This window comes from Arvicola amphibius, chromosome 13 (genome assembly GCF_903992535.2).
Source record: "Arvicola amphibius chromosome 13, mArvAmp1.2, whole genome shotgun sequence".
In the NCBI taxonomy this organism is placed as follows: Eukaryota; Metazoa; Chordata; class Mammalia; order Rodentia; family Cricetidae; genus Arvicola; species Arvicola amphibius.
This window is the reverse complement of record NC_052059.1, coordinates 71,617,975-71,644,880: the sequence shown is the minus strand read 5'-3', so window position 1 is coordinate 71,644,880 and position 26,906 is coordinate 71,617,975. Positions and strand designations below refer to the sequence as shown.

At 39.5% G+C, this 26,906-nt stretch overlaps 1 protein-coding gene across 4 annotated transcripts in view; it reads left to right on the top strand.

The window, feature by feature from the left end:
• Positions 1-26,906, top strand: part of Usp54 (ubiquitin specific peptidase 54) — a 101,524-nt gene that overhangs the window by 29,256 nt on the left and 45,362 nt on the right. For all 4 annotated transcript variants that reach the window (XM_038310057.1, XM_038310056.1, XM_038310055.1 and 1 more), the window contains exons 2-4: positions 8,387-9,270; positions 12,828-12,920; positions 26,066-26,200. In XM_038310057.1, coding sequence (XP_038165985.1) covers positions 9,124-9,270; positions 12,828-12,920; positions 26,066-26,200 — 375 coding nt within the window. In that variant the 5' untranslated portion in view covers positions 8,387-9,123. The remainder of the gene's footprint in view (positions 1-8,386; positions 9,271-12,827; positions 12,921-26,065; positions 26,201-26,906) is intronic.

Here is a 26,906-nt window from a genome sequence, read left to right as displayed (position 1 = left end):
GGAGTTGGCTCAGTAGTTAAGAGCTCTGACTGCTTTTCCAGAGGTCCTAAGTTCAATTCCCAGCAACCACGTTCCTCACAACCATCCATAATGAGATCTGTTACCCTCTTCTGGTCTGCAGGCATACATTCAGGCAGAACACCGCATACATAAACAAACAACTAAATAAATATAAAAAATATATGTGCCACCACTGCCTGGCTAAGCCTGTCCTTTTAAAAACGATCTTGAAAATTACATTTCATTCATTTATTGCATTTGTATATATGTGTGGGTGTTCATGTGTCTCAGTGCCCTAGGAGAGGTCTGAGGACAACTTGTGGGAGTCAGCATGTGGGTTCTGGGTTAGAACTCAGGTTGTTTGGCTTGGCAGCAAGAATTTTTTTTTAAAGATGTCTTTATTCATTATGTATACAGTGTTCTGCAGGCCAGAAGAGGGCACCAGATGTTACTACAGATGGTTGTGAGCCACCATGTGGTTGCTTCGAATTGAACTCAGGACCTCTGGAACAGCAGATGGCTGAGCCATCTCTCCATCTTGGTGGCAAGAATTTTAACTCACTGATTCATCTTGCTTGCTGTTTTGGCTTGGCTAGATGGTTGGCTGACTACTGAGTTCCAGGGATTTTTCTGTCTTTGCTGCATAATCCTGGGTTTTGTGAATGTGAGGCCAAGCTGGGGCTTCAACTCAAATCTTCAAGCATGCAGAGCAAACATTATTACCCACTGAGCTGTAAGCTTAGCCCCATTACCTGTTATTTTAACTACTCTCGGCTTTGTACTATCTTCATAGAGGCTGGGAAATTTTCTGTGAACCTCTGAATGGGAAATATAGGAAAGAGCCAAGTGGCCTGCCTCTTCCTGTAACAAAGGGAGACATGTTTTCTTGTTTGTGTATTTTCTTTTCAGCTGGCTTCAGACAAATTGTTTGTAAGTGACAGTAAGTTGCTTGTAATAGAAAAACATGATTTTCTGTCTTTTAACAGTGTATAATTCTTTCTTTTATACATGATGTACTAATTTGATGCCAAAGTTCAACCCGTGGGATATTGTACAGTTGGGTAACTGTTCACTCAAGAGTTTCAGATAACCACCCTATAGATCAACAAATAACTGATCTTTTAGAAATGGATTGTAGATACTTATCTATATTTTCAAGCTAGAGTTAAAAGGAAATAAATATTGATTCTATTAATAATAATCTTTACTTTAAAAAGTCACCTGTCACCAGGTGATGGCAGTGCATGCCTTTAATCCTAGCACTTGGAGGTGGAGGTAGGTGGATCTGTGGGAGTTCGAGACTAGCCTGGTCTACAAGAACTAGAAACCCTGTGTCAAAAAACAAACAAACAAACAAATAAAAAAGTCACCTGTCTCTTATTTCAGATATGGATTTTAGGGACTTGATTCTGGAATTGATTATTATAGTGTAGTTAACGTTTTCTTTTCCAACTAAACTTTCAATGATTTCATACCTGTTACCCATCTCTATAGAGTAAAATTCTATTTTCTATAATTTTTTTATTCTATAGAATAAAAAATTCCACATACTACAATCTGTGTTCAGAAGTAACTAATATGAAAGAGTGTGTGGGAGTGTAGGGGTGTCTCTGTCCACTACGGCCAGCAGAGTAACTATCTGTGAGAGACAAGAAGGCAGTTTGGTTTAACATGGCCAAGTAACCATTGTTGCTTCAAACTTCAGGAGTCTGACCTTTAGTAGCTCATTTTAGGCATATTTAAACACAACATAATTTTGTGAAAACTTACCTGGTGATAATCAGTTTCATGTTCACAATAAAGCTTAAGACATGACTACACCAAAGCTCTTTGTAAAGGTCATGTGACACCTTCCATAAGGATAGATTGTAAAGACTGACACGCTCCCAAGTCTGGTGGAGGATTTGGTGTCGTTTCATCCACAGAGAACACTGAAGTCACCAGGCTATTAACCATGTCAGCTCCCAGCCTTCTGGAGTTAGCACATTATGCATGCATTCATTTGAAAGAACAAACAACCTTGTCTGTTTAACATTTCTGGTTCCCCTTGTGTTTATCTGTGAGCACAAGGATCTCTATCTCCTACCAAGGTAGAATGTGGATGTCATGATATAAGTTTCAATGTATTGAGCATAAAGGAGGATGACATGAGGAGACTAGAGAGTACTAGTCTTTGTCTCCTCTTTTTCTCATCCTCTCTCCTTGGATACATGTATATACATAGATTACATAGACTATCTACATATGCTATATAAGATGTACATGTTAAATGTTATTTTTCATTATGTCATTTGCAAGTATTTCCTAATCTTCGGCTTGTCTTCATTCTCTTGTCCATTCTCTTCTCTTTGAAAAAGCAGACATTCTTAATTATGAAGTGCAAGTCTATAACCTTTTTTTATAGGTTATGTTCTTGCTGTCATTTCTAAGAATTTTTGCCTAATGAGGGTTGCATTTTTCTTTTGCTCTTTTCCCAGATTTTATACTTTAATTTTTCCATTTATGAATATGTTCCATTTCGAATTTTATCACAGATGGTGTTTATGAGACAAGGTTCCATTCTTTGCATGTATTGCCCCAGGTATTTGAACATTGTGTGTTGAATACATTGTCCTTTTGTTAAATGTTTAAGAAAATTTTTTAAAGATTTATTTATTTATTATGTATACAACATTCCTTCCATGTATGCTTGCATGCCAGAAGAGGGTACTAGATCTCATTATAGGTGGCTGTGAGCCACCATGTGGTTGCTGGGAATTGAACTCAGGACCTCTGGAAGAGCAGCCAGTGCTCTTAACCTCTGAGCCACCTCTCCATCCCAGAGAGGAGATTTATTTAAAAAAAAACCTGTTTTGGGGGCAAATGAGATTGTTTATCTGGTTAATGCACTTAACAAAACCATCTATTCAAGAACTAGATGTGAGCCGGGCGGTGATGGCGCACGCCTTTAATTCCAGCACTTGGGTGGCAGAGGCAGGTGGATCTCTGTGAGTTTGAGGCCAGCCTGGTCTACAAGAGCTAGTTCCAAAGCTACAGAGAAACCCTATCTCGAAAAACAAAAACAAAACCCCCCCCAAAACAAAACAAAACAAAACAAACAAACAAACGAACAACACATGAAAGACTAGATGCGATGCTACATGTTCCACTCAGGTGACACCAGGAAGATCAGGAGTTCAGAGTCATTGACACTTTATTAGAAACAAGTTCTGGGGTCTGAGGTTTTAGTGGATTTAGAGCTTGCCATGGAAACATGCAGTTCTGAATTTGGATCCCTAGCCAGTCATTTAAAAAGCTGGCACAGCAGCAAAAACCTCAGTCTTAATGCTGAGGAGGCAGAAACAGGAAGATCACTGAGACTTGATGGTTCAATGAGAGATCCTTTCTCAGAAAACAAGGAGATAGGGAGTGTCCACTGGCCTCTATATGCATGTGTATATATGTGCACAAATAACGAACACATATGAACATGTACATACATACTAAGATATTTCTACTCTAGTCTTTGATTGTTTAGCATAGTTTTTCTTTGTAGATCTTTAGAAAAAAGGTTTATTATTTTATGTGTATTTGTGTGGGGGTATTATTTTTTAAAATGTGTGTTTATATGTGGATGTGAATGTTGGTGCCTGTAGAGGCCAGAGGCATTGGATCACCCTAAAGCTGGAGTTATAGGTGGTTGTGAGCCACCTGATGTGGGTGCTGAGAATCAAACTCAGGTCCTCTGCAAGAGCAATACATGCTTTTAACCTCTAAACCATTTCTCTTATCTCCTATGTAGACCTTCTTAAGTGTACCTCTATTGTTTATAATAGACTCAATTATTTGGCTTAATTTAAACTTTGTATTTTAAGAATAATCATGAAATTCAAATTTTTTCTTCTTATAGTTTGTTTTGACATATAACTGTTGACTGAGTTTTCTGTCCTGCCTGGTTTCCACAGTGGTTAAGTCCCAAAGTAAATCACACAGAGGTCTACATTAACTTATAAGCTGATTGGCCCATTAGCTCAGGCTTCTTAACTCTTATAACTTATAATAACTCATTATTCTTGTCTATGTTAGCCACATGGCTTGGTACCTTTTTCAGCAAGACAATCACATCCTGCTTCTTCTGTGGATGGATCAGGACTGCAGAGGAATGGGCTTCCTTCTTCCTAGAACTCTCCTATTCTTATTGACCCACCTCTACTTCCTGTCTGGTTGTCCCGCCTATACTTCCAGCCTGGCTACTGGCCAATCAGTCTTTATTTAAAATATAATAGACAAAATACAAACAATTGTCCCACACCATATAACTTAAATTATGAAAGTATATATATGTTCCTTGTGGCTTACAACTTTCTCATTTTCTGAGGCCCCTAAAGCAAAATTTTCCTTTTTGCTTTTAGGTATCACAATTAATTAATATATGTATAATTATTAGTTATATAGTAATTAATTCACTGAATTAATTATTTGTTCATTTTCAGATTTACTAGTATTTTCATACTATTGCATTCACTGTTAATAATTTAGTGAAATAGATACTGTGTCTATTTTCCAGACTCAGAAAATGAAGCTCAGGATCCTGTCGCAGATAATGTGCTTGGAATTAAACATACGAGCAAAAGTGTAGAAATAGAACATTGTCTTCTGTCCTCTTTGTATAGTTCACTACATTTGTTCCTTCTATACTATACTTACATATTTTTCTACTACACTTACATATTTTTTTCTGGTGCTTAGAATTCAAGGCAGGATCTTGCATATGAGCCGTCCTCAGTTGCTTTTCTACTTATTTTTGGGCTAGACTAGCTGGTCAGAATGCCCCAGAGATATTCTTGTCTCCCCTGCCCCAGGACTGGGTTACAAGCACATCTGGCTTTTGTCTGGGTGCTGGGGACCAAACTCAGGCCCTCATGCTTTTGTTGCAAGCACTTTGCCTACTCAGCCATACCCCAGATCTTCTTCCCTATATTTGTTCTGTCTTTTTCTTTTTTCTCTAACTTTGAGATTGCCAGCCCCTCTTATAACTTAAATATAAAGTTTACAGAGAAGTTACAAGAAATAGTAAGATGAAATCTTCACTTTTTTTAAAATACAATTTTATATGTAGTTACGATGACCTTTATGATTTTTCTGCCTCTACTTTCCAAGTGCTGGGATTACAGGCATGTGATTGGTTTAGGATGCATGCTAGGTAGATACTGCCATCCGAGTGTTTCCCCAGCCTGGCATTCTCATACTCTTCAGGGAGCGTCATCTATTGTTAACATTTTACTCTATTTGTTTTATGTATCTATTCCTTTTATGTGTGTGTGTGTGTATACATACATATTCCTTACTTTCTGTACCATTTGAGAGTAAGTGGCAGACATTGTTATTTTATATTGTAGTTCAGTATTGCTTAAAAGGTAATCTTTTCTCTTTAAAAACAGGTTACTAGAGCCATGTAGCTAGAGATACCATTTTCTCATGTAGCTTCAGTAATGACACTGTCCTCATTGTGCTACTTAATGTTAGACTTAGAATGAAACATTTCAATTTAAGTGGAATGTTTTTGTCATCAGTGTTTGCCTACACCATTTTTGCTGCCTTTCTTATCTGTGTTCTTTTTGGCTGTTACTTTTGGTTTCTGACATACCTAAGTAGTGTAAAAACTTACTACTGTCCTCACATAATGCTGCCATTCAGAGCTTGTGAGTCCTTTTCTGCCACTGTCTTTCTTCCTTTGGTCTCTGTGCTCAGGTATGTGTCACAGGGCTGGCAATACTGAAAACTCCACCTCCCTGCCAAGTCCCTTGTGCTATGAGCCAAGTGGAGGCTTGGTGCTTATTAGTGCTTCACAGCAGCTGAGCTAAAGGAATGCTGCATGGCTTGTTGGACGATGCTGAGTGGCCTTGAGTATGGTGTTCACGAGGGATGCCTAGAGAAGTAAGGGTCTTGCAGTCTTTGGGAGAACATGTGGCTTCCTTCTGGTTCTACATTAATCCCCAGGCAATATATGTTGGATGCCTCCTTATGACTATCACTGTGGTGGGGACTTTGGGAATACTGTAATAAGATACATAATCAAGTGACAATATTATAGCCATCCAATTCCAGCTCTGCTACATACCAGTTAGGCAAGGTAATGCCTTTAAGTCCCAGTTCATTCTTCTATAAAGTTGAGCTATTACTGTCTACCTGGTAGGCTATTGTGATGATTAAATAATGTCAGCATAGTGTTATCATATGCTTGATACTAGACAATATTTTATATAGTCATATGATACATGTATACTATATAAAACTAAAGAAGAATAAAAACAGTGAACAGTATGATCATACAATGTATGACCAAATACTTTGTGACATATGTATTATGAAGGTTATAAATATTCTAGGAATTAACCACAAACGTGGGGGTAACAGTCTTATGCAACCAGTCAATATTCTTGTGCCTCAGTTTTTCCTCTGGTCACACTGACGTCATTGTCAGATGTTCTCCAGACAATGACTAAAACCTCAAAGCATTTTTGTTTTGTTTTTTGGTTTTTCAAGACCGTGTTTATCTCTGTATAGCCCTGGCTGTCCTGGACCTCACTCCATAGACCAGGCTGGCCTCATACTCAGAGATCCTCCTGCCTCTGCCTCTTGAGTGCTGGAATTAAAGGCATGTGCCAACACTTCCAAGCTCAGTTTTGCTTTTCCTTTGATTGAAGAAGGGTTTTGGTATGAAGACCTCACTGGTCTGGAACTCATCATCTCTTTGCTGCTACTTCTTAAGTAGGGTTACAGATGTGTATTGCCATACCTCCCCAGCCCATTTTAGTTTTTGTTGTTTGTTTTTTGTTTTAGGCAGGGTCTCGCTATGTAGCCCTAGCTAGCCTGGAACTCACTATGTGGACCAGGCTGGCCTTTATCTCACAAATATGCCTGCCTCTGTCTCCTGAGTATTGAGATTAAAGATATGTATCAACATACCCAAACTTTTTAAGCTTTTAAAACTTTATTTAATTTATTTACTTTTTTGAGACAGTCTTGTTATTTTTGTTTGATTTTTGAGACAGGGTTTCTCTGTAGCTTTGGAACCTGACCTGGAACTAGCTCTTAAAGACCAGGCTGGTCTCAAACTCACAGAGATCCACCTGCCTCTGCCTCCTGAGTGCTGGGTTAAAGACAGGCACCACCACCACCCGGCAATAGTCCTATTATTTAGCCTAGGCTGGCCTCAGACTCATAGTCTCTCTGCCTTTGCTTCTCGGGTGATGAGATGATGGCACCTGCTATAACATCTGTGCTATTGCTAATTAGACATTAAAGAGAAGCTTGAGGAGACATTTGAAATTTAGCACTTTTGCCAGGTGTGGTACATAGCTATAATCTGAACACTTGGGCAAGAAGAATGATTGCTGGATGTTTGAGGTCATCCTGGACTGTGTTGTGAGTTCTAGGCCAGCCAAAGCTATATATTAAGACCCCATCTCAAAATAGAAATGGGGTCATTGAGACGACTAGGTGGGTGGAGGCACTTGTTGCAAAGACTGATGACCTGAGTTTGATCCTGGGAACCTGCGTGGTGGAAGGAGAGAACTGACTCCTGGAAGCTGTGCTGGATGGGGTTGACATTCTGAGTTTTGAGGTCAGCCAGGTCTACCTAGAGAGTTCCAGGTCAGACCCTGTCTCTCCAACAAACAAACACCCAGAGATGAGATGACTTCCTTCCAGGAATGGAGCTGGGTTTGATATTACTCACTGTTGTCTCAGACATTGTAGTTGGTTGAAGCCAAAGAAGGTGGATGATTTCACATTCTGAGTCCCTTTATATAATTAAGTGATTTATAACTCAAATTATTTTTTTCTGATCCTCTGACAAATAACAGTTAAAAACTAGTCAAACAAGTGAACAAACGAGGCAGAAGACTTAAGTCTTTTGGACTGGATATTAAGGACATGTGGTTTGCTGGCCATGAGTGATTCTCTGGGACAGAGTCTCATTTCCTAGAATGGAACCCAGATTGTAAGGAGGTTTTCACTGTGCATAGAAGACACCTTTAGAAGATTTAGATTTCCTCACTGGGTGCTTACTTTTTTACTGATTTTTTTTTTGTTTTTGTTCTTTGTTAACTTCTTTCCAGAAAGTTTGTTTTTGTTTTGTTCAGTTCAACTTCAAAATTTCAGAGAAATTTCCTTTGAAAGTGAAGCTGCCTACTTGTTTTTCCCTTTTCCGTTGCTGGTTTATATTCTCTTTCTCCCCCTCTCTCTCTCTTCTTCCCCCACACCTCTCTCTCTCTCAGCATTGTTTGCCAAGGTTTCAAGTTTATACTGAGAGGTGAGGCAGCGTTGATCTTGGCAGAACAGTGCAAAGCCAGTAGAGTCATGAAGTGACGTAAGTTTTTTATTTTTTTCTTTTCTGTTAAAGCTCTCTGGCACAGCTGGGTATTCTGGCCTCAGAAGAAAAGAGAAGAGACTTTCTGAAGATCTGGTAGAGAGGACAGAAGAATTTGGAGCTTATTTCAAAGGTGCAGCAAAGAACATCAGCAAAATCCTACTGAGAATTTAGACAAAATTCTTGGCTGTGTGGTATCTGTTCAGTTGTTTAGAGAGCTTGGGTTTGCTAGAGGAGGATGAGCCAAGGCACTGAGAAGAGGGCGAAGAGGAGTGTGTTGGGTTCCTGCCTTTCCTCCCAGCTGGAGAAGTCTTCAGTCCACGAGAAGCCTTAGAAAGAAGGCTGAAGAGCTTGTCTTACTTAGCTGGGTCCCTCATACTGTTGAGTTGAGGACACCCATCTTTTCACCTGGACTTCGGGAAGCAGTTTCAGAAGCATAGAAGGCAGCAATACTTAAGGACTTCTCAGCATTAGTCATATGCTAAGTTACATTTTGAACACTGGAGCACGTGAAAGACAACTTTGTCACCTGGATCTAAAGGGAACCTAAATTCTGTGAGCTTACATATGTGATGCTTGGGAGATATAAAATCAGTCTTCCAATATAAACAATATAAGCAAACTTCTGGATTCTTTTCTTTTGAGGACTTCAGCAGGCACAGGTTTCCTGCCAAGAAGATTTAAGGCCTTTTTCTTTCCCTTCCTTCCTTCCTGTTGTTTTTTTTTTTTTTTTATTAATGTTAATACTTTTGGGACTAATGTGAATAATAATGTCTTGGAAAAGAAATTACTTTTCCGGAAGCTGTGGTAGTGTTCAAGGGATGTTTGCACCTCGAAGCTCAATGTCTATTGCCCCCAGCAAAGGTCTCAGCAATGAGCCAGGGCAGAACAGCTGCTTCCTCAACAGCGCCCTGCAGGTAAGGCCACCTCCTTCTTTGTGACAACTGATAGTATTGTGTTTACAGAAACTTTCAAATGTGACAACTGACAATTTCTTTCTGAATTCCGTAACCTGAGATCATATTTTACATTTATTTGTGATCTTAGGCTAGGTTCTTTATTTTGAAAAGAATGTCAGTTACCTAATTTGTAAATTAGAGATTAATAATGATATAAATATTATTAATCTGTTTCAAAAATTTTAGATTGTATCTTGAGAATAATGACTGTTTTTGTCGTGTGCCTGTGTTGTAATGAGTGTGGGTGCAAGTGTGAGTGTCTGCTTTCTCTGTGGTCTTCCTTCTCTGCCTACCAGCACTGAGATTACAGGCAGGGCTGCCATAAACACCCAACATTTTCCTGGGTCCTGGGATTTGAACTCTGGTCCTCATGCTTATGTAGCAAGTAACTGACCTACTGAGCCATCTCTCTAGCCCCAGGGAGCTTTCAAGTAGCAGAAACTCTAGGTGTGCCCTGGTCTGGTATTCAGGGCAGTTTTATTATTTTAAACTCTGGATGAGTACGTGTGTCTACATGTGAGTATAGATGCCCTTGGAGAGCAGAGTCATCAGAGCCCTGAATTATAAAAGTTGTGAGCTGCCGTGTGGGTGCTGGGAATTAAATCTGGGTCCTCTGGAAAAGCAGTTAGTGCTTTTAAGAGCTGAGCCATTCCTCTAGAGACCACTGCCCTCACCTCCTTTTAAAGACAGGGTCTCACTGTGTATCTTGGTTGGTCTACAACTCTCTTTGTAGACCAGTGTGGTCTTTAACTCATAGAGATCTTCTCTCTGCCTCTAAAGTTCTGGAATTAAAGGTGTGTGCCCCTATTTAAGATTTATTTATTTTATGTTTTTGAGTGCTCTATTTGTGTGTCTGTTATATTACACCAGAAGAGTCATCAGATCCCACTATAGATGGCTATGAGCCATCATGTCAGTGCTGGGAATTGAAACTGTCTTCCAGGAGAGCAGCAAGTGCTCTTAGCCGCTGAGGCATCTTTACCACCTTTACAGGACCCTCCCCCCCATTTTGGTTTTTGAAGACAGGGTTTCTCTGTGTAACCCTATCTGTCCTGGAACTCACTCTGTAGACCAGGCTGGCCTCAAACTCAGAGATCTGCCTGTCTCTGCCTCCCAAGTGCTGGGATTAAAGGTGTTTGCCACCGCTGTCTAGTTTTTTTTTCTTTTTCTGATGTATTGTGTCATTTTTCTAACAAGGGAAACTTCCTAAGACATTATGGTTATGTTATTTAAATTTTTTATTCATTTGTTTTTTAATGTGTATGGATTTTTCTACCTGCTTTTATGTATGTACACCACGTGCGTACAAAGCTTATGGAGGCCAAAAGCGCGTGTTTGATCCTTGAGACTGGCATTATAAGCATCTGAGCTGTCTTTTGGGTGTGAGAGTAGAACTTTGGTGGGTCTTCTGCAAGAGCAGTCAGCTCTTAACTTCTGAGCCATCTCTACAGCCCCAGCATCATTTAATTTTTTAGAAAACCTTTCATTTGTGTGTGTTATAAGTGCACTTATCCATTTGTATATTCACCCATGCATGTACAGGCCAGGAGAGAAGTTGTGTGTCTTTTTCTACTACTCTGCACCTAATATGTGAGATGTACAGGGTTGCTTAGTGAACCAGAAGCTTGCCATTTTAGTTAGGCTGGTTAGCTAGAGAGCTCAACACTAGGTTGAAAAGCATGCCTAGCTTTTATATGGGTGCTAGTGATTGGAACTCAGGTCCTTTTGCATTCACAGAAAGTACCCTTACCTACTGAGCCATCTCCTCAGCCCTGTAATATTAATATTTTTAAAAGACTAGATCTTGCAGCATAGCTCTGATTGGCCTTGAACTTGATGTGCAAACCAATGTGGCTTCCTTTTTGTTTCTGTTTTTTGAGATAGGGTTTCTTTATGTAGCCTTGGCTGTCCTACAACTAGCTTTGTAGACCAGGCTGTCATTGAACTCAAAGATCCACCATACCCAGCTCAGTGTAGCTTCTTAATAGAGATGCACTTGTCTCTTAGAGGTATATGTCACATACTCAGCAGCCCACTATTATTTTTTATCCTACTGACTTAAGAATTGTCACAAAGGGGCTGGAGAGATGGCTCAGAGGTTAAGAGCACTGACTGCTCTTCCTGAGGTCCTGAGTTCAATTCCCAGCAACCACATGGTGGCTTACAACCATCTGTAATGAGATCTGGTGCCCTCTTCTGGCGAGCAGGCATATAAGCAGACAGAACACTATACATAATAAATAAAAGTCTTTAAAAAAAAGAATTGTCACAAAGGTAAAAATTTAACATTATAGTTCAAGTTTTTAATACAAATTTCAGGGTATTCTTCCTTTTCTTGTGGAGACCATTAATTCTCCACCATTTATTAATGAGTTGGTTCTTTATATAGAACCCGGGCCTTACATTTGTTAAAGTGCTCTGCCACATGGCTAATCTGTAAATGGAAGTTTTTGTTCTGCCTGATCTCACAGCCATTCAGTCCCAATTAAGCACACAGAAACTATATTAATTACAACACTGTTTGGCCAATGGCTCAGGAGTATTCCTATCTCATATATCTTAAATTAACCCATTTTTATTACTCTGTGTATTGTCATGAGACTGTCTTTCTACTTCTGTAGATATATGGTGTCTGCCTGGCTCAGCCTTCTTTCCTCCTCTATCTCTGCTTAGATTTCCTGCCTTTTTATATTCTGCCCTGCCATAGGTCAAAGCAGCTTCTTTATTAACCAATGATAATAAGACATATTTACAGCATACAGAGGGGAATCCCACATCATCTTCTGTTTACTGTATAAATAAAAAGGAAAGTTTTTACTTTAACATAATAACTACATATAACAAAACAGGTATCAAGCAAGAATTATAGTTACAATATTTCTTTGTGCGTCTAAAGTTTCATATCTAATTTATCTTTTATCATAACTAAGAAAAACTATAACTATAACTCTAATTCCCCGACCCAGTTCTACAGTTTGTAATCCCTAAATTTCTTTTTCAACATCACATTTGATTTTTAATCATAGGATATTTTCATTGGGTGACTTCTATTTCCTATTCAAATAAATGTTTACAATATATGTCCATTTGTCATCCTTGTTAGTTATTATATCCCATTTTCCTCCTTTGGATTTTTTTTTAATCTGCTTAAAAATTCTGTGTATGTTTGTGTATGTGTATGTGTGTGTGTGTGTGTATGTATGTGTGTTTGTCCACATGAATGTAGTGTGCCCATGGGGCCAGATGAGCGTGTCAGATCCCCTGGAGCTGGAGTTATAGGTTTCTGTGAGCCACCTTCTGTGGGTGCTGGGAACCAGACTCTGCAAGGTTTTTTACCACTGAGCCTTCTGCAGTCCTGATGCTTTAGCTTTGTGAGATTTGTTTTAATATGTTAGAATGATCTTTTGTCCAGATCATGGAGATTCTTTTTCCTGCAGTCATTCCCTGTTTCCTTGAATTCTTGACTTGAAAGTTGAAGGCTATTTGTAGGCTAATGAGTATTCCTGTTTTGGAAGGTTTTGTGGCACTTGGACATCTTCCGCCGTAGCTTTAGGCAGCTTACAACTCACAAGTGCATGGGCGACTCCTGCATCTTCTGTGCTCTCAAGGTAAGCTTCTTAGATTGTTTTTTCTCAGTATCTTATGTTGCCAAGTTGTTAATATTGAGGGGATTTGGTTAACTAGGGCATTCTCCCCCAAAACAAGGTTTCTCTCTGTAGACAGTTCCTGGCTGTCCTGCAACTCACTTTATAGACCAGGCTGGCTTTGAACTCAGGTCTCTGCTTGCCTCTTGACTCTGAGCAATTGAAGATGTGCACCACCATCCTGACTCCCCATTCAATTCTTTCTACCAGTTCTCTACCTCATATTTTCATACTCTGAGTAAAATAAGACAGGGCATTTGTATAGAGACAAAGAAAATGCGAGAGATTTAAGAAAAAGAAATATAATAGTCCTTGGTTGGTGTGTATCTTTGACCAACATGTAGTTCTCCTGTGGTTTTTTTTTTTTTTTTTTTTTTTTGGTTCAATTGTGTTTGAGTAAATCTGTAACTTCCATCTGAGTTCAGAGTACAAGTCCAGGGTCAGTCATTATTTTGTCTATGAAGGTTGAATTATTTTTTTCTTTTTCCTTTTGGTTTTTCGAGACAGTGTTTCTCTGTGTATACCTACCTGGCCGTCCTGGAACTCACTCAGTAGACCAGGCTGGCTTTAAACTCACAGAGATCCACCTGCCTCTGCCTACCAAGTGCTGGGATTAAAAGTGTGTGCCACCATGTCTAGCCTGAAGGCTGAATTATTAGGTCATGGCTGCCTAGATATATTAGTTGACTTTTAGCTTAAAGTAGAAGTTGTGAGCTGAATACTTGTAGAAATTAGCTCGATTTGGGAAATAATCAGGCTAGCTAAAGGATAAAACAATTATATTTTTATTTATTATAAGGGGCAAACTCATGAAACAGGAAAAAGGAGTCCAAGCTCAGCTGTGCTGCAAGGGAACCACAGGGGGGGGGAGGGGGGAGGGGGAGAGTATAAATAATGGGGTGCATATAATCAAAATTAATTATATGCATGTGTGAAATTGTCAAAAAAATAAATTATTGGTTGGGCAGTGGTGGTGCATGCCTTTAATCCCAGCACCCGGGAGGCAGAGGCAGGCGGATCTCTGAGTTTGAGGCCAGCCTGGTCTACAAGAGCTAGTTCCAGTACAGGATTCAAAGCTACAGAGAAACTTTGTCTCAAAACAAAACAGCAACAACAACAACAACGAGAGAGAGAGAGAGAGAGAGAGAGAGAGAGAGCACGCGAGAGAGAGAGAGAGAGAGCACGCGAGAGAGCGCACTTAACCTGATTTTATAAATGGCCACATTGTCTGCTTTGTCAGTAAGTTCAAGTAATGTCTGATTCATGGCATTAGGCCGATACTTGCTAAGGAAATAATAATCTTGGAGAGATCCTGGGAAGAAGAATCTCCTGAAATTGGAAACTCATATGCCTTGCCTGGTCGGGACTTTACTGTACTATTTATTTATTTGAGATAGAAATCTCACACTGTAAAAATCTCTTTCCTCAGCTCTTCAGTGCTGGATTGCAGGTGTAAGCTACTGTGACTGGCTTTGTACAGTGTTTTACCTGGGAGGGGCTCTGGAGAACCAACATGGTCTTGTATTTTCTTTTTCAGAGTGACAGATTGTAATTTGATTATAAATTAGTATTTTATAAGCCAAAGAGAAGGGAACTAGTTTTCAGGCTTTATTGTACATACTCAAAGATATCTGAGCAGAAGGGAATTTGCTTTTTAATCTTTTTGACCTGAGGAAATATGTTGAGTCTTCAGATAAGATGCTTATGATAGATGGGTTGATATACTTAGGTGTCAAAGGCTCTATTTTAGGATTTTATAATTCTGAGGATATTTTACAATTTTAGTATTTTCCTCATCGTGTTACTACTTAGTCTGACCAGATTTATTTTCTTTAAGTTAGAAAATATAGTGACTTAGGCATTGTAGGGAACCAGCTTGATGTGACTAACGTCACTTTGAGTGTAACTGCCATTTTATTTTATCCTGGCATGCATTCCAAACACACACACACACACACACACACACACACACACACACCAAATATAGGTGTTAAAAGTTAAAATAGCCAAGTATTTGGTGGGATGTTGACAGCAAAGCCTAAGTGTGTTCCAGTTGGCCACAGGCTGCCTGTGTCAAGTTTAATCATAAACCCTTTGCTCTCCTGGTTTGGTGCCTGGAGTCTTGCTGTTACCTTCTCTTCCTCTCTCACTCCCTCTTTCCCTTTTTTCCTTCTTATAGGGTCCCACTATGTAGCTCTGACTGGAACTTACTGTGTAGACAAGATTGGCCTCAAGTGTAGAGATTTGCCTGCTTCTGTCTCCCGAGTGTGTTTCTTTCTTCCTTCAAATTATATTTCTGCAATCTGGTATTTGTCTACCCTTTTTTTATTTGGTCTCTGCAAGAGTAAAGGTTTGGGATTATTGTCAGAAAAATAGCCATCTAGTATTCAGAGACTGAAGTTCATGTTACTTTGCAGTGTTCCCATGTTACTTTATAGAGACAGTTCTCTATTTTTAAATCCCCATTCCACAGTTTCCTGTTTTAAAGATAGAGGGATGTTGGGTGATGTTAATAAGAATTTTTATTTTTTTCTTTTGGCTATTAATGACATGTTTATTCTTTAATGCTTTAGCATATCCTGTTTAGTATATAAAATTCTTACCTCTCTTTTTTTTTTTCAAAAAAGAAAAGTTCAATTTTCCTCTTTGAAGTATACTTTAACACCTTGAAAATTCTGTGAAATCAGATTTAATTATTTTAGAACATAATTATTTACTTTTTTCTTGTATATGTTCTTTATTTTGCATATATTTACATTTTTTGAGTATTTACATAATCTTGAAATTTTTATGTGTTGAGCAGGCATACCTTCAGCTGAACAGTCTTTTTTTTTTAATATAATTCTTGCAGGGCGGGCTGGAGAGATGGCTCAGCGGTTAAGAGCATAGCCTGCTCTTCCAAAGGTCCTGAGTTCATTTCCCAGCAACCACATGATAGCTCACAACCATCTGAAATGAGGCCTGGTGCTCTCTTCTGGCCTGCAGGCGTACATGTAGACAGACTATTGTATACATAATAAATAAATAAATATTTTAAAAAAAATTCTTGCAGGGCAGTGGTGGCACATGCCTTTAATCCCAGCATTTGGGAGGCAGAGGCAGGCGGTTCAAGTTCCAGGACAGGCTCCAAAGTTACACATAGAAACCATATCTTGAAAAAAGAAAAAAAATTCTTGTTTTCTTTTTTTCTTTTGTTTTTTTGTTTATTTTATTTTATTTTATTTTATTTTTGGTTTTTTTCGAGACAGGGTTTCCCTGTAGTTTCTAGAGCCTGTCCTAGAACTAGCTCTTGTAGACCAGGCTGGCCTCGAACTCACAGATCCGCCTGCCTCTGCCTCCAGAGTGCTGGGATTAAAGGCGTGTGCCACCACCGCCCGGCCTTTGGTTTGTTTGTTTTTTGAGACAGGGTTTCTCTGTAGCTTTGGAGCCTGTCCTAAAACTTGTTCTGTTAGGCCAGGCTGGCCTCAAACTCACAGAGATCCACCTGCCTCTGCCTCCTGAGTGCCGGGATTAAAGGTGTGTCTCACCACCACCCGGCTAAAGTCTTTTTTTTTTTTTTTTTTAATGTGCATTGGTATTTTCCCATGGGTCTCTGGAACCATGTTACAGACAATTACAGCCTGTTATAGACAGGCATGAGCTGCCATGTTGGTGCTGGGAATTGAATCCAGGTCCTCTGGAAGAGCAGTCAGTGCTCTTAACCACTGAGCTATCTCTCCAGACCCGAAAAAAAAATCTTTATTGATTCTTTGAGAATTTCATATCATGCACCCCAATCCCGGGATTTCAATGTTCATGGTTCCTATTTTCCCCTGTGAGAACATGGGGCCATGAACATCATCACAGACCCCAGCTGCAACAGGAACATGGACACAAACATGTCCTCAGCTACAGTGTTTCTCTGGGTAGTCCAGGCTGGCCTTGAATTTAGAATTTAGAGATCTATGTGCCCCTGCTGAGGATTAAAGCACTGCTCTGTGCTGGGATTAAAGGTGTGTGTCACCATCCTTTGACAAATTGTTCACTTTTAAGCCTGTATAAAAGCTGCACACACACACACACACACACACACACACACACACACACATAGAAAATGACACACAAAATAAACTTACTAACATGTTCCTAGATGAATCAGTAGCCAGTCAGCTCCATATCCCATGTTTAGATGAAGGATTTGTCCTCTAAGTATTGCTGGCTTGCACACCCCATTCTTTCTTTGGATACAGAATTTTACCTTGCATCACCTCCTGTTGTGAGATATTTGTACCCTTTGTGAAGGAGTATTGCTGTGGTTGGTGTAATAGAAAGCTGAACAGCCAATTAGCTAGGCAGGAGGTATAGGTGAAATTTCTGGGGAGAGAAAGAAAGAGGAGGAGAAATCTAGGTGCTTGGGAGATGTCAGGAGACACAGGGAAAAGAGGAAATGCGAGATGGAAGGGCAGCAGTGCCACGTGATAGAATGTAGGTTAATGTAAACAGGTTACTTTAAGTTATAAGAGCTAGTGGGACCAGCCTACGCTAATGACCATGCTTTCCTAATTAATAAGTCTTCATGTTATTTGTGAGCTAGCGGCTGACAGAAATGCTCGTCCCATGGCTTTATGTGGAATGCGTTGATGTTTTATTATTTTGTTTTCTCCCATCTCTCAGCATCTGTCAGTGTTCTTGTGCCTTTTGAGCTTCACCAGTTATGTGTTGTAGCCAGTGCTTCTGATTGCTTTATGGTGGTTTGCATATAATATTTATATGATTCTTTTCTTTTAGTACAGTGAAATATACAGTTTTTCCCCCTATGTTAATTGGTATTAAATCTATAAATTTCAACTGTTCTGGCATGCAAATTACTGGTAGTAACCTTTGTTGTAAAGAATTTATATCTACAAGATGACTCAGTAGGTAAGGGTGCTGGTCATCAAGCTTAAGACTTGAGTTCACCAGAACCCACATGGTGAAAAAAGAGAATCAGCTTCTGCAAGTTGTCCTCCAACATCCACACATTTGCTGTGGTGTGTGTGCTTGTACCCACCCACACACATGCATACACACACATACAAACAATTAGTTAAAAAGAGAGAATTGATAGTGTCATTGGATCATTTTGCTTACTCTGAACCTTGATGTCTGATTTAACAAATAGAAGATTGCATTGTACCAATTACTGTTTCATTTCAAACCCCAAACTATTCCCACTATTCCCATCTATTATGATTAAAGGACTTTTTGTCGTTACCTGTAGCCCAGAATTCGTATTGCTCAGGTTGGATTGCTCCTGCACCCTGTCCACAGGGTATAACTTTAACTTTGGTGTTGGCATATTCATCTGTCTCTGTTATGGGAAGGAAATCCGTCCTCTGTACTTAATATGTGCAAAGATTTTGTTCTTCTTCCAGGGATTGTACGAGAGTTTTTACAGTGCCAGCATGTAGTACAGAGTACTTTTGTCATAGTCAAAGAAGAATGTTGCTTCGATTGATTAAAATTAAATTTTCAATTAGTGATTTAAAAAAAATCCACCAGGTGGTGATGGCGCACACCTTTAATCCCGGCACTCGGGAGGCAGAGGCAGGTGGATCTCTTTGAGTTCGAGGCCAGCCTGGTCTACAGAGTGAGTTCCAGGACAGGCTTCAAAGCTACACAAAGAAACTCTGTTTTGAAAAACAATAATAAAAATAAAAAAAATAAAATAAAATAAAATAAAAAGAATCCTAGAATATACCATAAAAGCTGGAGGATGGTGTCTAGTGGGGTTGGGTGATAGGAGGAAGCAGGTTTTGTGTTAAAAGATGCTTGAAACTTCTGTATTAAGAGAGCAAGTAGACTGTTTATTTGTAGTAAATTTGAGAATTTAGGGGGAAAATTTGTTAATATCTTTTGAGTTGTACCATGTGGCATTCTTTTTGAGTACCGAACAATTAACCCAGGAAATAAAGTGATCTGAGAAATTATTCATTGTTCATTATCAATCCATTTTTTTTCTAGCAATGGAAAGATTTTTTCATTACTATTCATGACTAATATCAGAGAGAAAACCTATTATCCTACACAATTTAAAGCAGGAAACTAGATCTGTAGTTTGCTCCCTAGAAATCTTAACTAGTAAAAAAGTCTACACATGAGGAAGTAAATCTTGGTCTATTCCAACTACTATCTGCTTGTGTTTAGCTTCCTTATTTTGATTACCTATGGATATGAACAAAATTCTGTTGTGTTTTGATTAGTCTTTGTTCTTAAGTCCTCATAGGCTTAAGATAGATATTCTGTGGATATTCTAAATATCTTCAGCTGATTTTACCATCGAGATAATTTCAGTAATTTAAACTGAATTCCACCCTTTTTAAAATTTGGAGTTCAGATTGCACCTTTTAATCAAATAAAAGGGTGTAACTACAAGAGAAAAAATAGATCATGACTAATTCTTTCCTTTCCATAATTTATGGCAGTCTAAACTTAATATAGACTTAGAATCTTATCCACAAGAGCCCTTTAATTCCCCCAGTGCTATAAGTGGATATGGCATTGATTCAAATAATGTTGGTAATCTGTAAGGACCATCATCTTTTGTTACGACAAAGTTAGTAAATTGACCATTGTGTTGTATAAATTATCAACATCAGTTTATAATTTCTCACTAGAAGTTCTTGCCCTTCTTTGTCTGTGTTCATTATCTTGAAGTTTTTGCCCCTCTGTTTCTGTCTTGGTGTGTATGGAAATGTCTGTCTGCACTGGCAGCAGGGATAAGTGTGATAGGTGACTTTTAATGATCTTATATTTTCCATTCTAAGACCAAAAGACCAAAACATTGAATATTAATATGCAATGCCAGTTGAATATAAATAAAGGCTTATGCTCACCAGTAGATGTGACAAAGAAGTAATAATATAGGATTTGTGGATCTTTTTCTACTTAAGAAGTCTGGAAGGTAACTCTTTTTAGTTATAAGTGGAGAGAATCCCAGAGGAGACAATAGCCAGTTGTTAAAAGGTGAATCAAATATTTTTATAGTTGGACTTGATGGTACCTGCCTGCAACTCCAGCACTTGGAGGCTTAGCAAGGAGCATTGCTGTGAGTTTGAGACCAGCTTGGTTATATAGTGAGTTGGAAGTTATTTTGTTTGGGCTACATAGAAAAAAAGAACTTGCACTGCCTGAAAAAGAGTCTTTATTGAACCTGGATGGTTATCTGCTGATATCAAGGAATTTTTATTACCCTACTTAGAGGATAGTATAGGCATTTTTTAAACAAAAAGTTATTTTTTAGAGTTTTATTCTGGAATACATTTAGGTGAAAAATGTCTGGCATGTGCCTCCAAATGATCTGGAGTAGGATACGTATACAGGCAAGCAAGCAACATGAATGGAATTAAATTAGCCACAAACTGGTCATTATTGGTTTGGACTATTGACACACAGAAGCTGGTCATGTTATTCCCTCTGCTCTTGATGTATTTAAGATTTTTCTATAACAAAATGTGAAAAAGGCCTGGCGGTGGTGGCGCACGCCTTTAATCCCAGCACTCTGGAGGCAGAGGCAGGCGGATCTCTGAGTTCGAGGCCAGCCTGGTCTACAAGAGCTAGTTCCAGGACAGGCTCTAGAAACTACAGGGAAACCCTGTCTCGAAAAAAACCAAAAAAAAAAAAAAATGTGAAAAAATCTTTTGTTGACATTTAGAATGCTACATACAAAGTTAAAGATGTATGACCAGGTGGTGGTGGTGCATGCCTTTAATCCCAACACTCGGGAGGCAGAGGCAGGTGGATCTCTGTGAGTTCGAGGCCAGCCTGGTCTACAAGAGCTAGTTCCAGGACAGGCTCTAGAAACTACAGGGAAACCCTGTCTCGAAAAACCAAAAAAAAAAAAAAAAAAAAAAAAAAAAGAGCTAGTTCCAGGACAGGCTCAAAGCTACAGAGAAACCATGTCTCGAAAAAGTCAAAAAGAAAAAAAAAATAAATATGTATATGATCTTGCCCTGTCTTCTTTTTTCTTTTTTTTAATTGATATTTATTGAGCTCTACATTTTTCTCTGCTCCCCTCCCTGCCTCACCCCTCCTCCCTTCAATCTTCCTCCAAGGTCCCCATGCTCCCGATTTACTCAGGAGATCTTGTCTTTTTCTACTTTCTACTTCCCATGTAGGTTATATGTATCTATGTAAGTTTCTCCTACTGTCCACATTGTTGTCTAAGTTCTCTGGGATTGTGGTTTGTAGGCTGGTTTTCTTTGATTTATGTTTAAAAACCACCTATGAGTGAGTACATGTGATAATTGTCTCTCTGTATCTGGGTTACCTACTCAAAATGATGTTTTCTAGCTCCATCAATTTGCCTGCAAAATTCAAGATGTCTTCACTTTGGAACTCCAGGGTCGAGGGGCCATTTCATGAGGCATGTGTGCCAATTATTGGGGTAAATGCCATGCTGAGAAAAACAGCAAGCATTTTGGAACCTTCCTGAGAAATGGAAGGTGAGCTTGAAATGGTTCTGGAGTCCTCTGCGAAGAAAACAGAAGGATGTTGATGCCTTATCTGTGCCACCCTGGAGAGGCGCGGCACACAGCACACCAGAGCTCGTGAGGACACTTGCTTCAGTGGCATCGCTCAGGGAGACCTGCTAGTTTGCTACAATTTAAGCTATGGTGACTTGCAGCCTCCTGCTACCACTATCCCAGAGTCTCGTAGAATCTGTGGCATAGATAGACTTTCTTGTCTGAGGTGTCTACTTCCCCCAAGCAGGTGGGTGGCTTCTCTCCCCAGGAGGGCCAGTGTGACGAGGAAGCCTGAGAAAGCCACTCAGTGTCATATAGGCGAGAAAGAAATAAACGAGCCCAAGCATCCACAAAAAATTATTTTAGATGTAAAGCTAGGGTATTCTGAAAGAGAAATAGCAAGCTGTTTCCTGCTTTAAAAGCAAGGGCGTGTGCTTTAGGGGGAAAAAAAGACTTAAGCAGCAGCAGCATTTGTAAATACCAAAACACAAAGACGTTCTGTCTTCATGACACTTCTGTCTTACTTACATGGCTTTTTGCTAATCCAAATTAATTATGTGCTTATGTGAACAGAATTGTCTTCTACTTGATTTAAGAAAGATGGGTGGGGACGTACCTGCTTCTAGTCATTAAAGTCTTGTTGCTTTTGTCCTACATCCAAGAAAATAGTTAACAGATAAAAAGTAATTTGCTATTTCATAAATGAAAAGGACCTTTAGTTTCCTAGATAGAAACCTTGAAAGGCGTTGTTTTTTTGGCCTATCAAAATGGAATTGTTAGGAACCCACAAGGCAAGATGGTTCCTGGGTTTGAGTTCTTCCTGTCCTTTCTCTCTCCCTGCTGTAGAATCCAGCAATTGGAATAATACCAGTTTTTGTTCTTTATTGGTACTGCCACCTGTTCTTACTGCTGAACTAAATGTTCTTGGCTTTCTTTGGTGTGAACAGGATCACCCTCTGGGAAAGGTGGGGGGTGGTGAGAAAGGGAACAGGAGGAGGCCAGTTCCAGCCCCTGTGCTCATGTGAGAGGGACACACAGGGGTTAGTGTGCTGCTCTAACAGAGGGGCTTTGTGCTTGAGTTTCTTGTAGATTACAGCTCCACAGATGCAAGCTAGGAAGGCTGAGGCTGCTCATTCCTAATCGAGTTCTCCCTGGCCATAGCAGAACAAGGCTGATGTTAATTAAAGTAAGAAAAGATAGAGGATTCAGTCAGAGGCATTTGAAACACATTCCTTTACTCAATGTGGGTGGGGAAAGCTCTGTGTAATTAATTAAGAGATGAGAAAAGAATACAACATGGAGACATTGATGCTGCTGGTACAAGAGCCAGATCTGTTGTTGCCTATCCACTGTGGGTGCAGACAGAGCTCTGACCTTAATCCTTTCCTTTTTGTGCTCAGATCCAATTACTTTAAGTCTTGGAAAACCTGCTTTTTTTTCTTTTTCTTTGTTCTTTTTTTTTTTCCTTTTTGAAATTTTCTTTATTTTTGAGTCAGCGTCTTACTTTGTACCTCTGGCTGACCTGGAACTCATTGGACCAAACTGGTCTAGTACTTCACACAGGAGGATCCCTAGGAATCCTTGCTGGCCAGGCAGTCTAGCTGAATCTTGAGTAAGAGGTTCAGTAAGAGGCCCTGCCTCAATAAAAATCATATGGAGAGCAGTTGAAGATGATATCAGACCTCTGGTTCCTACTTGCACATATGTGCCTGCACACACACTAGTTTAGACTCCAGAGACTTAGATCTCATTGGTCCTTTTATTTGGAGGTGGTTTTTGTCAGAAGTATGCCTTATCAGGAATAGTGAGAAGATTAGCCAGCTGGTGAGTACAAGCCTTGCCAAACGGGTGACTTTTTTTCCAGTAAATCTCTAGGCTGTCAGGCCCAAGCCACCCTATGATTTGTAGTAGTAGTCATTGCTTTCCCAGTTGTCTTTTTTCTTGTTTCTCTTCATTCCTTAGGTCACTAGGCAGATATCCATTGTCTAACTGCAGACCTATGTCTTTTCTCTTGTTCTAGTTTAAGAGCTTTCTCACAGGCATACTTATTCTTCCAGCAACAAACTATGGAAAGTTCTGCCATGCCTTTCTTCTACGCAGATCCTAAGTTGCTTCAAAATAGCTTGGAATAATTACAGTAGATTCCTTTAGAATTTATTAAGTAATACTGAGTGTGTATTGCTGGCCCCTACCTTCTGCACAACATGGGGAATCATTTGTAATCAAATAATAAGTTACATGGTGATCTGTGCTTGAGTGGCTTTAGGATATTTAGCATATATGAAAAGATGCCAGTGAAAAGGTGAAATGGAAAACTTTAATTTCAAGATGAACAAAGCCAAACTTAGTTCCATTTTGCTTTAACAATTTGTGTTATCTCCAGGTTTTCAGCTTTTCTGTATGATTTCTCTATTCTTTTTAAAGGAGAAAGAACAAAGTTCTTTTATTCTCCTTTCATGAGATCTACCCATATCACATGATTGATTGATTCATTCACTTAAAACATGCATTTTTGTTGCCCTTTATATATTAGTGTCATTCTAGGTACTGATAGAATATCAAAGAATAAAAGAACAAAAACTTATTTTTCTCACTTCTGCATTCTAACTACAATATGAAATATATTAATACTAAGTGTGATGAGAAAAAATAGGGAATGGTGGAGATTTAGGAAAAGAGAGCATGCATGGCTTCTTGTTGTTGTTTGGTTGGTTTTTCAAAACAGGGTTTCTCTGTGTAGCCCTGGCTGTCCACTCTTAAGACCATGCCTCAAACTCAGAAATCTGCCTTCCACTGCCTCTGCCTCCCAAGCGCTGGCCCAGAGCCCACAGTTTAAGTAGGTTGATCAGGAGCTACTGTACTGAGAAGTGATGCTTGCATAAAACCCTGCAGGAAGTAAGTGGCCAAGCTGTACAAAGAGAGGAAGCTTGATTCAAGTAAGGAATACAAGAACAAAGTCCCAGGTCTAAGTCATACAGATAGTTGTAGAATGTAGCGAGGGCCGTATGACTGGTGTGGGTGAGTTAGAAGTACATCTGTAGGCCAAATAACATGTAGTATTTTCACTTTGGGTTTACCGTATACCTGATGGGAAATCCTTGGAGGATTTTCAACGAAGGAATGAAATTTGATTTTGTTACTTTTTTTTCTTCTTCTTGAGGCAGGGTCTTATTAGCATAGTCTGACCTCAAACTTGCTTTGTAGCCTAAGATTACCTTGGTTCTCTGATCCTCCTGCCTTGTCTGGAACAGTGGTATTACAGGCATGCTCTACAGTGCCTGGTTTGTGCAATGCTCGGGATCCAAACCAGGGCTTTGTGCATGTTAGCCAACTGAGCTGTTTTGAACCTAATTTTATTTTATTTTTTAAAATCATCTGACTACTATTTTGAGCCTACTGTGTATTTCCTTGGAGACATGCTTTAGTTCAAGAAATGGTTGCAGTTGGGTTGAGAAAAACGGGTAAATTGTTCTTCTAGAAGACTCAAGTTCAGTGAATTCCTTGAGTCTACTTCAGGTGGCTCACAGCGGCCTCAACTCTAGCTTCAAGGGTCTAAAACCTCTGGCTCCACTCATACCTGCATGCCATTGTACATACATACCTACACTCACACATATAAAATAATGAAAATTAAACCTTAAAGATAGTAAAAAAGAAATAGTTCCAATCATCCAGTGAAGAGAAGAGTTGGCAGGAGGTGGGGTGGCGAGCAGCATGTGGTCTAAATGTATTTTGAATGTCGAAGTACGACTGACAGGGTGAGTTCTCAGACCAGGGTTTTCAAGGTTTTTGGCCTAAGTACTGCAAAGAAGTAACTAGAAGTAAACGTAATGGAGTGCTTATTTCTGGGTGGAAGACACAGGGTTTTGTATTTTTTATTATTATTATTACTATTATTTTTACTGAAAGAGTAGGTTTAGTGAGAAAGAAAAAGTCTAAAGGCATGTGCCGGTCACCATGCTTGACTGGCCTCACATGCTTCATCTTTCCCCCCATTCTCAGGTGCTGGGAGTATGGACATGTACATGGCTTGCCATTACTGTTTGTCAGTTTGGACAATTTTACATTAGCTAAAAAATACAAAAGAGGGGTAAGTTTCATAGCAGGAGTAATCTTCTCAAAGAATAATTGCCAATCTGTTTACATGTAGCTTACTCTTTTTAAACTACACATCTTCTTTTCTGTCTCAAGAAGTATTGTAACTAACTGTATTACATTACATCTTGACAATGGGCTCTCCTAATGTGCTCTTGATGACATCACACTCAGATGCAAGATCTATTGCAGAGATATTGTCCTCATTCTGATTTTTAGTCTTTTTTGTGTTTTTGGTTATTTTTTGGTTTTTCGAGACAGGGTTTCTCTGTAGCTTTGGAGCCTGTCCTGGACCTAGCTCTTGTAGATCAGGCTGGCCTCAAATTCAGAGATCTATCTGCCTTTGTCTCCCAAGTGCTGGGATTAAAGGCGCGCGCCACCTCTGCCTGACTTTTTTTTTTTTAAATAACTAGCTAAATGTATCTTGTTTCCATGGCTGTCAGCATAGTGATGCCAGTACAGCAGGCTAGGATGTACAGAAGCTTAATAACAGTATTGTGCTTTTCTTCTTGTCTAACCTCCTCCCTGCAGGGCATTTTTAACCAGTTTCAGTGCAGCAGTGAAAAAGTGCTTCCCTCTGACACTCTCCGCAGTGCTCTGGCAAAGACTTTCCAGGATGAGCAGCGCTTCCAGCTGGGAATCATGGACGATGCTGCAGAGTGCTTTGTAAGTGCTGCTCTCGTGCTCTCTTGGTCTCTGTCAGGGACTGACTATCTTATGACGACGTTTACTGTGTCCTGCACTGGGACCAGAGGTCTAGAGTCTACTACTGCAATGGGAATTGCCTAGTGGCTTTATGATTTTTTTTTTTCCTTCAGGCTTGGGGTAGTTTAATGCTTGCTACTACATAAAACAGTGGCTTTTACCTTCAGGAGAAGCAAGGCATGTTGAAGTACAAATTGTACTCCCAGAGCTTCTGATCCAGTAGTCTGGCAGAGGACCAAGAGCTCTAACAGGTTCCCCGGTAATGCTGTATTGATGGTAATGATGTAATGATGTATTAATGCTCCTCTTGGGAACCACCATATTTTTATTAACTTCTTTTTTTCTAACAATATTAAGTAGAGACTGTGATGTTCCTTCTAAACAGTTACATTGCTCTAGTGACTTTATCCTTGATCTCCCACCTCCTAAGTACTAAATGCATGTGCCAATACACAAGCGTGCCACAGAAAAATCTTTTGACATTGGATAAATAGTACACAGAGTTCAGAAGAGTTGGGCGTCATTGGCTGGTTTTCATAGTGAGTTTAACTCTGTTTGTTTAGGACTAGGTCTTGCAGTGGAGTGCTTGCGGGACTGGAGCTCTACTGCAAACTAAAGAAGGAGCTGTCACAGGAATCATGCTGAGTGAAAATGTGATATTAAAGTT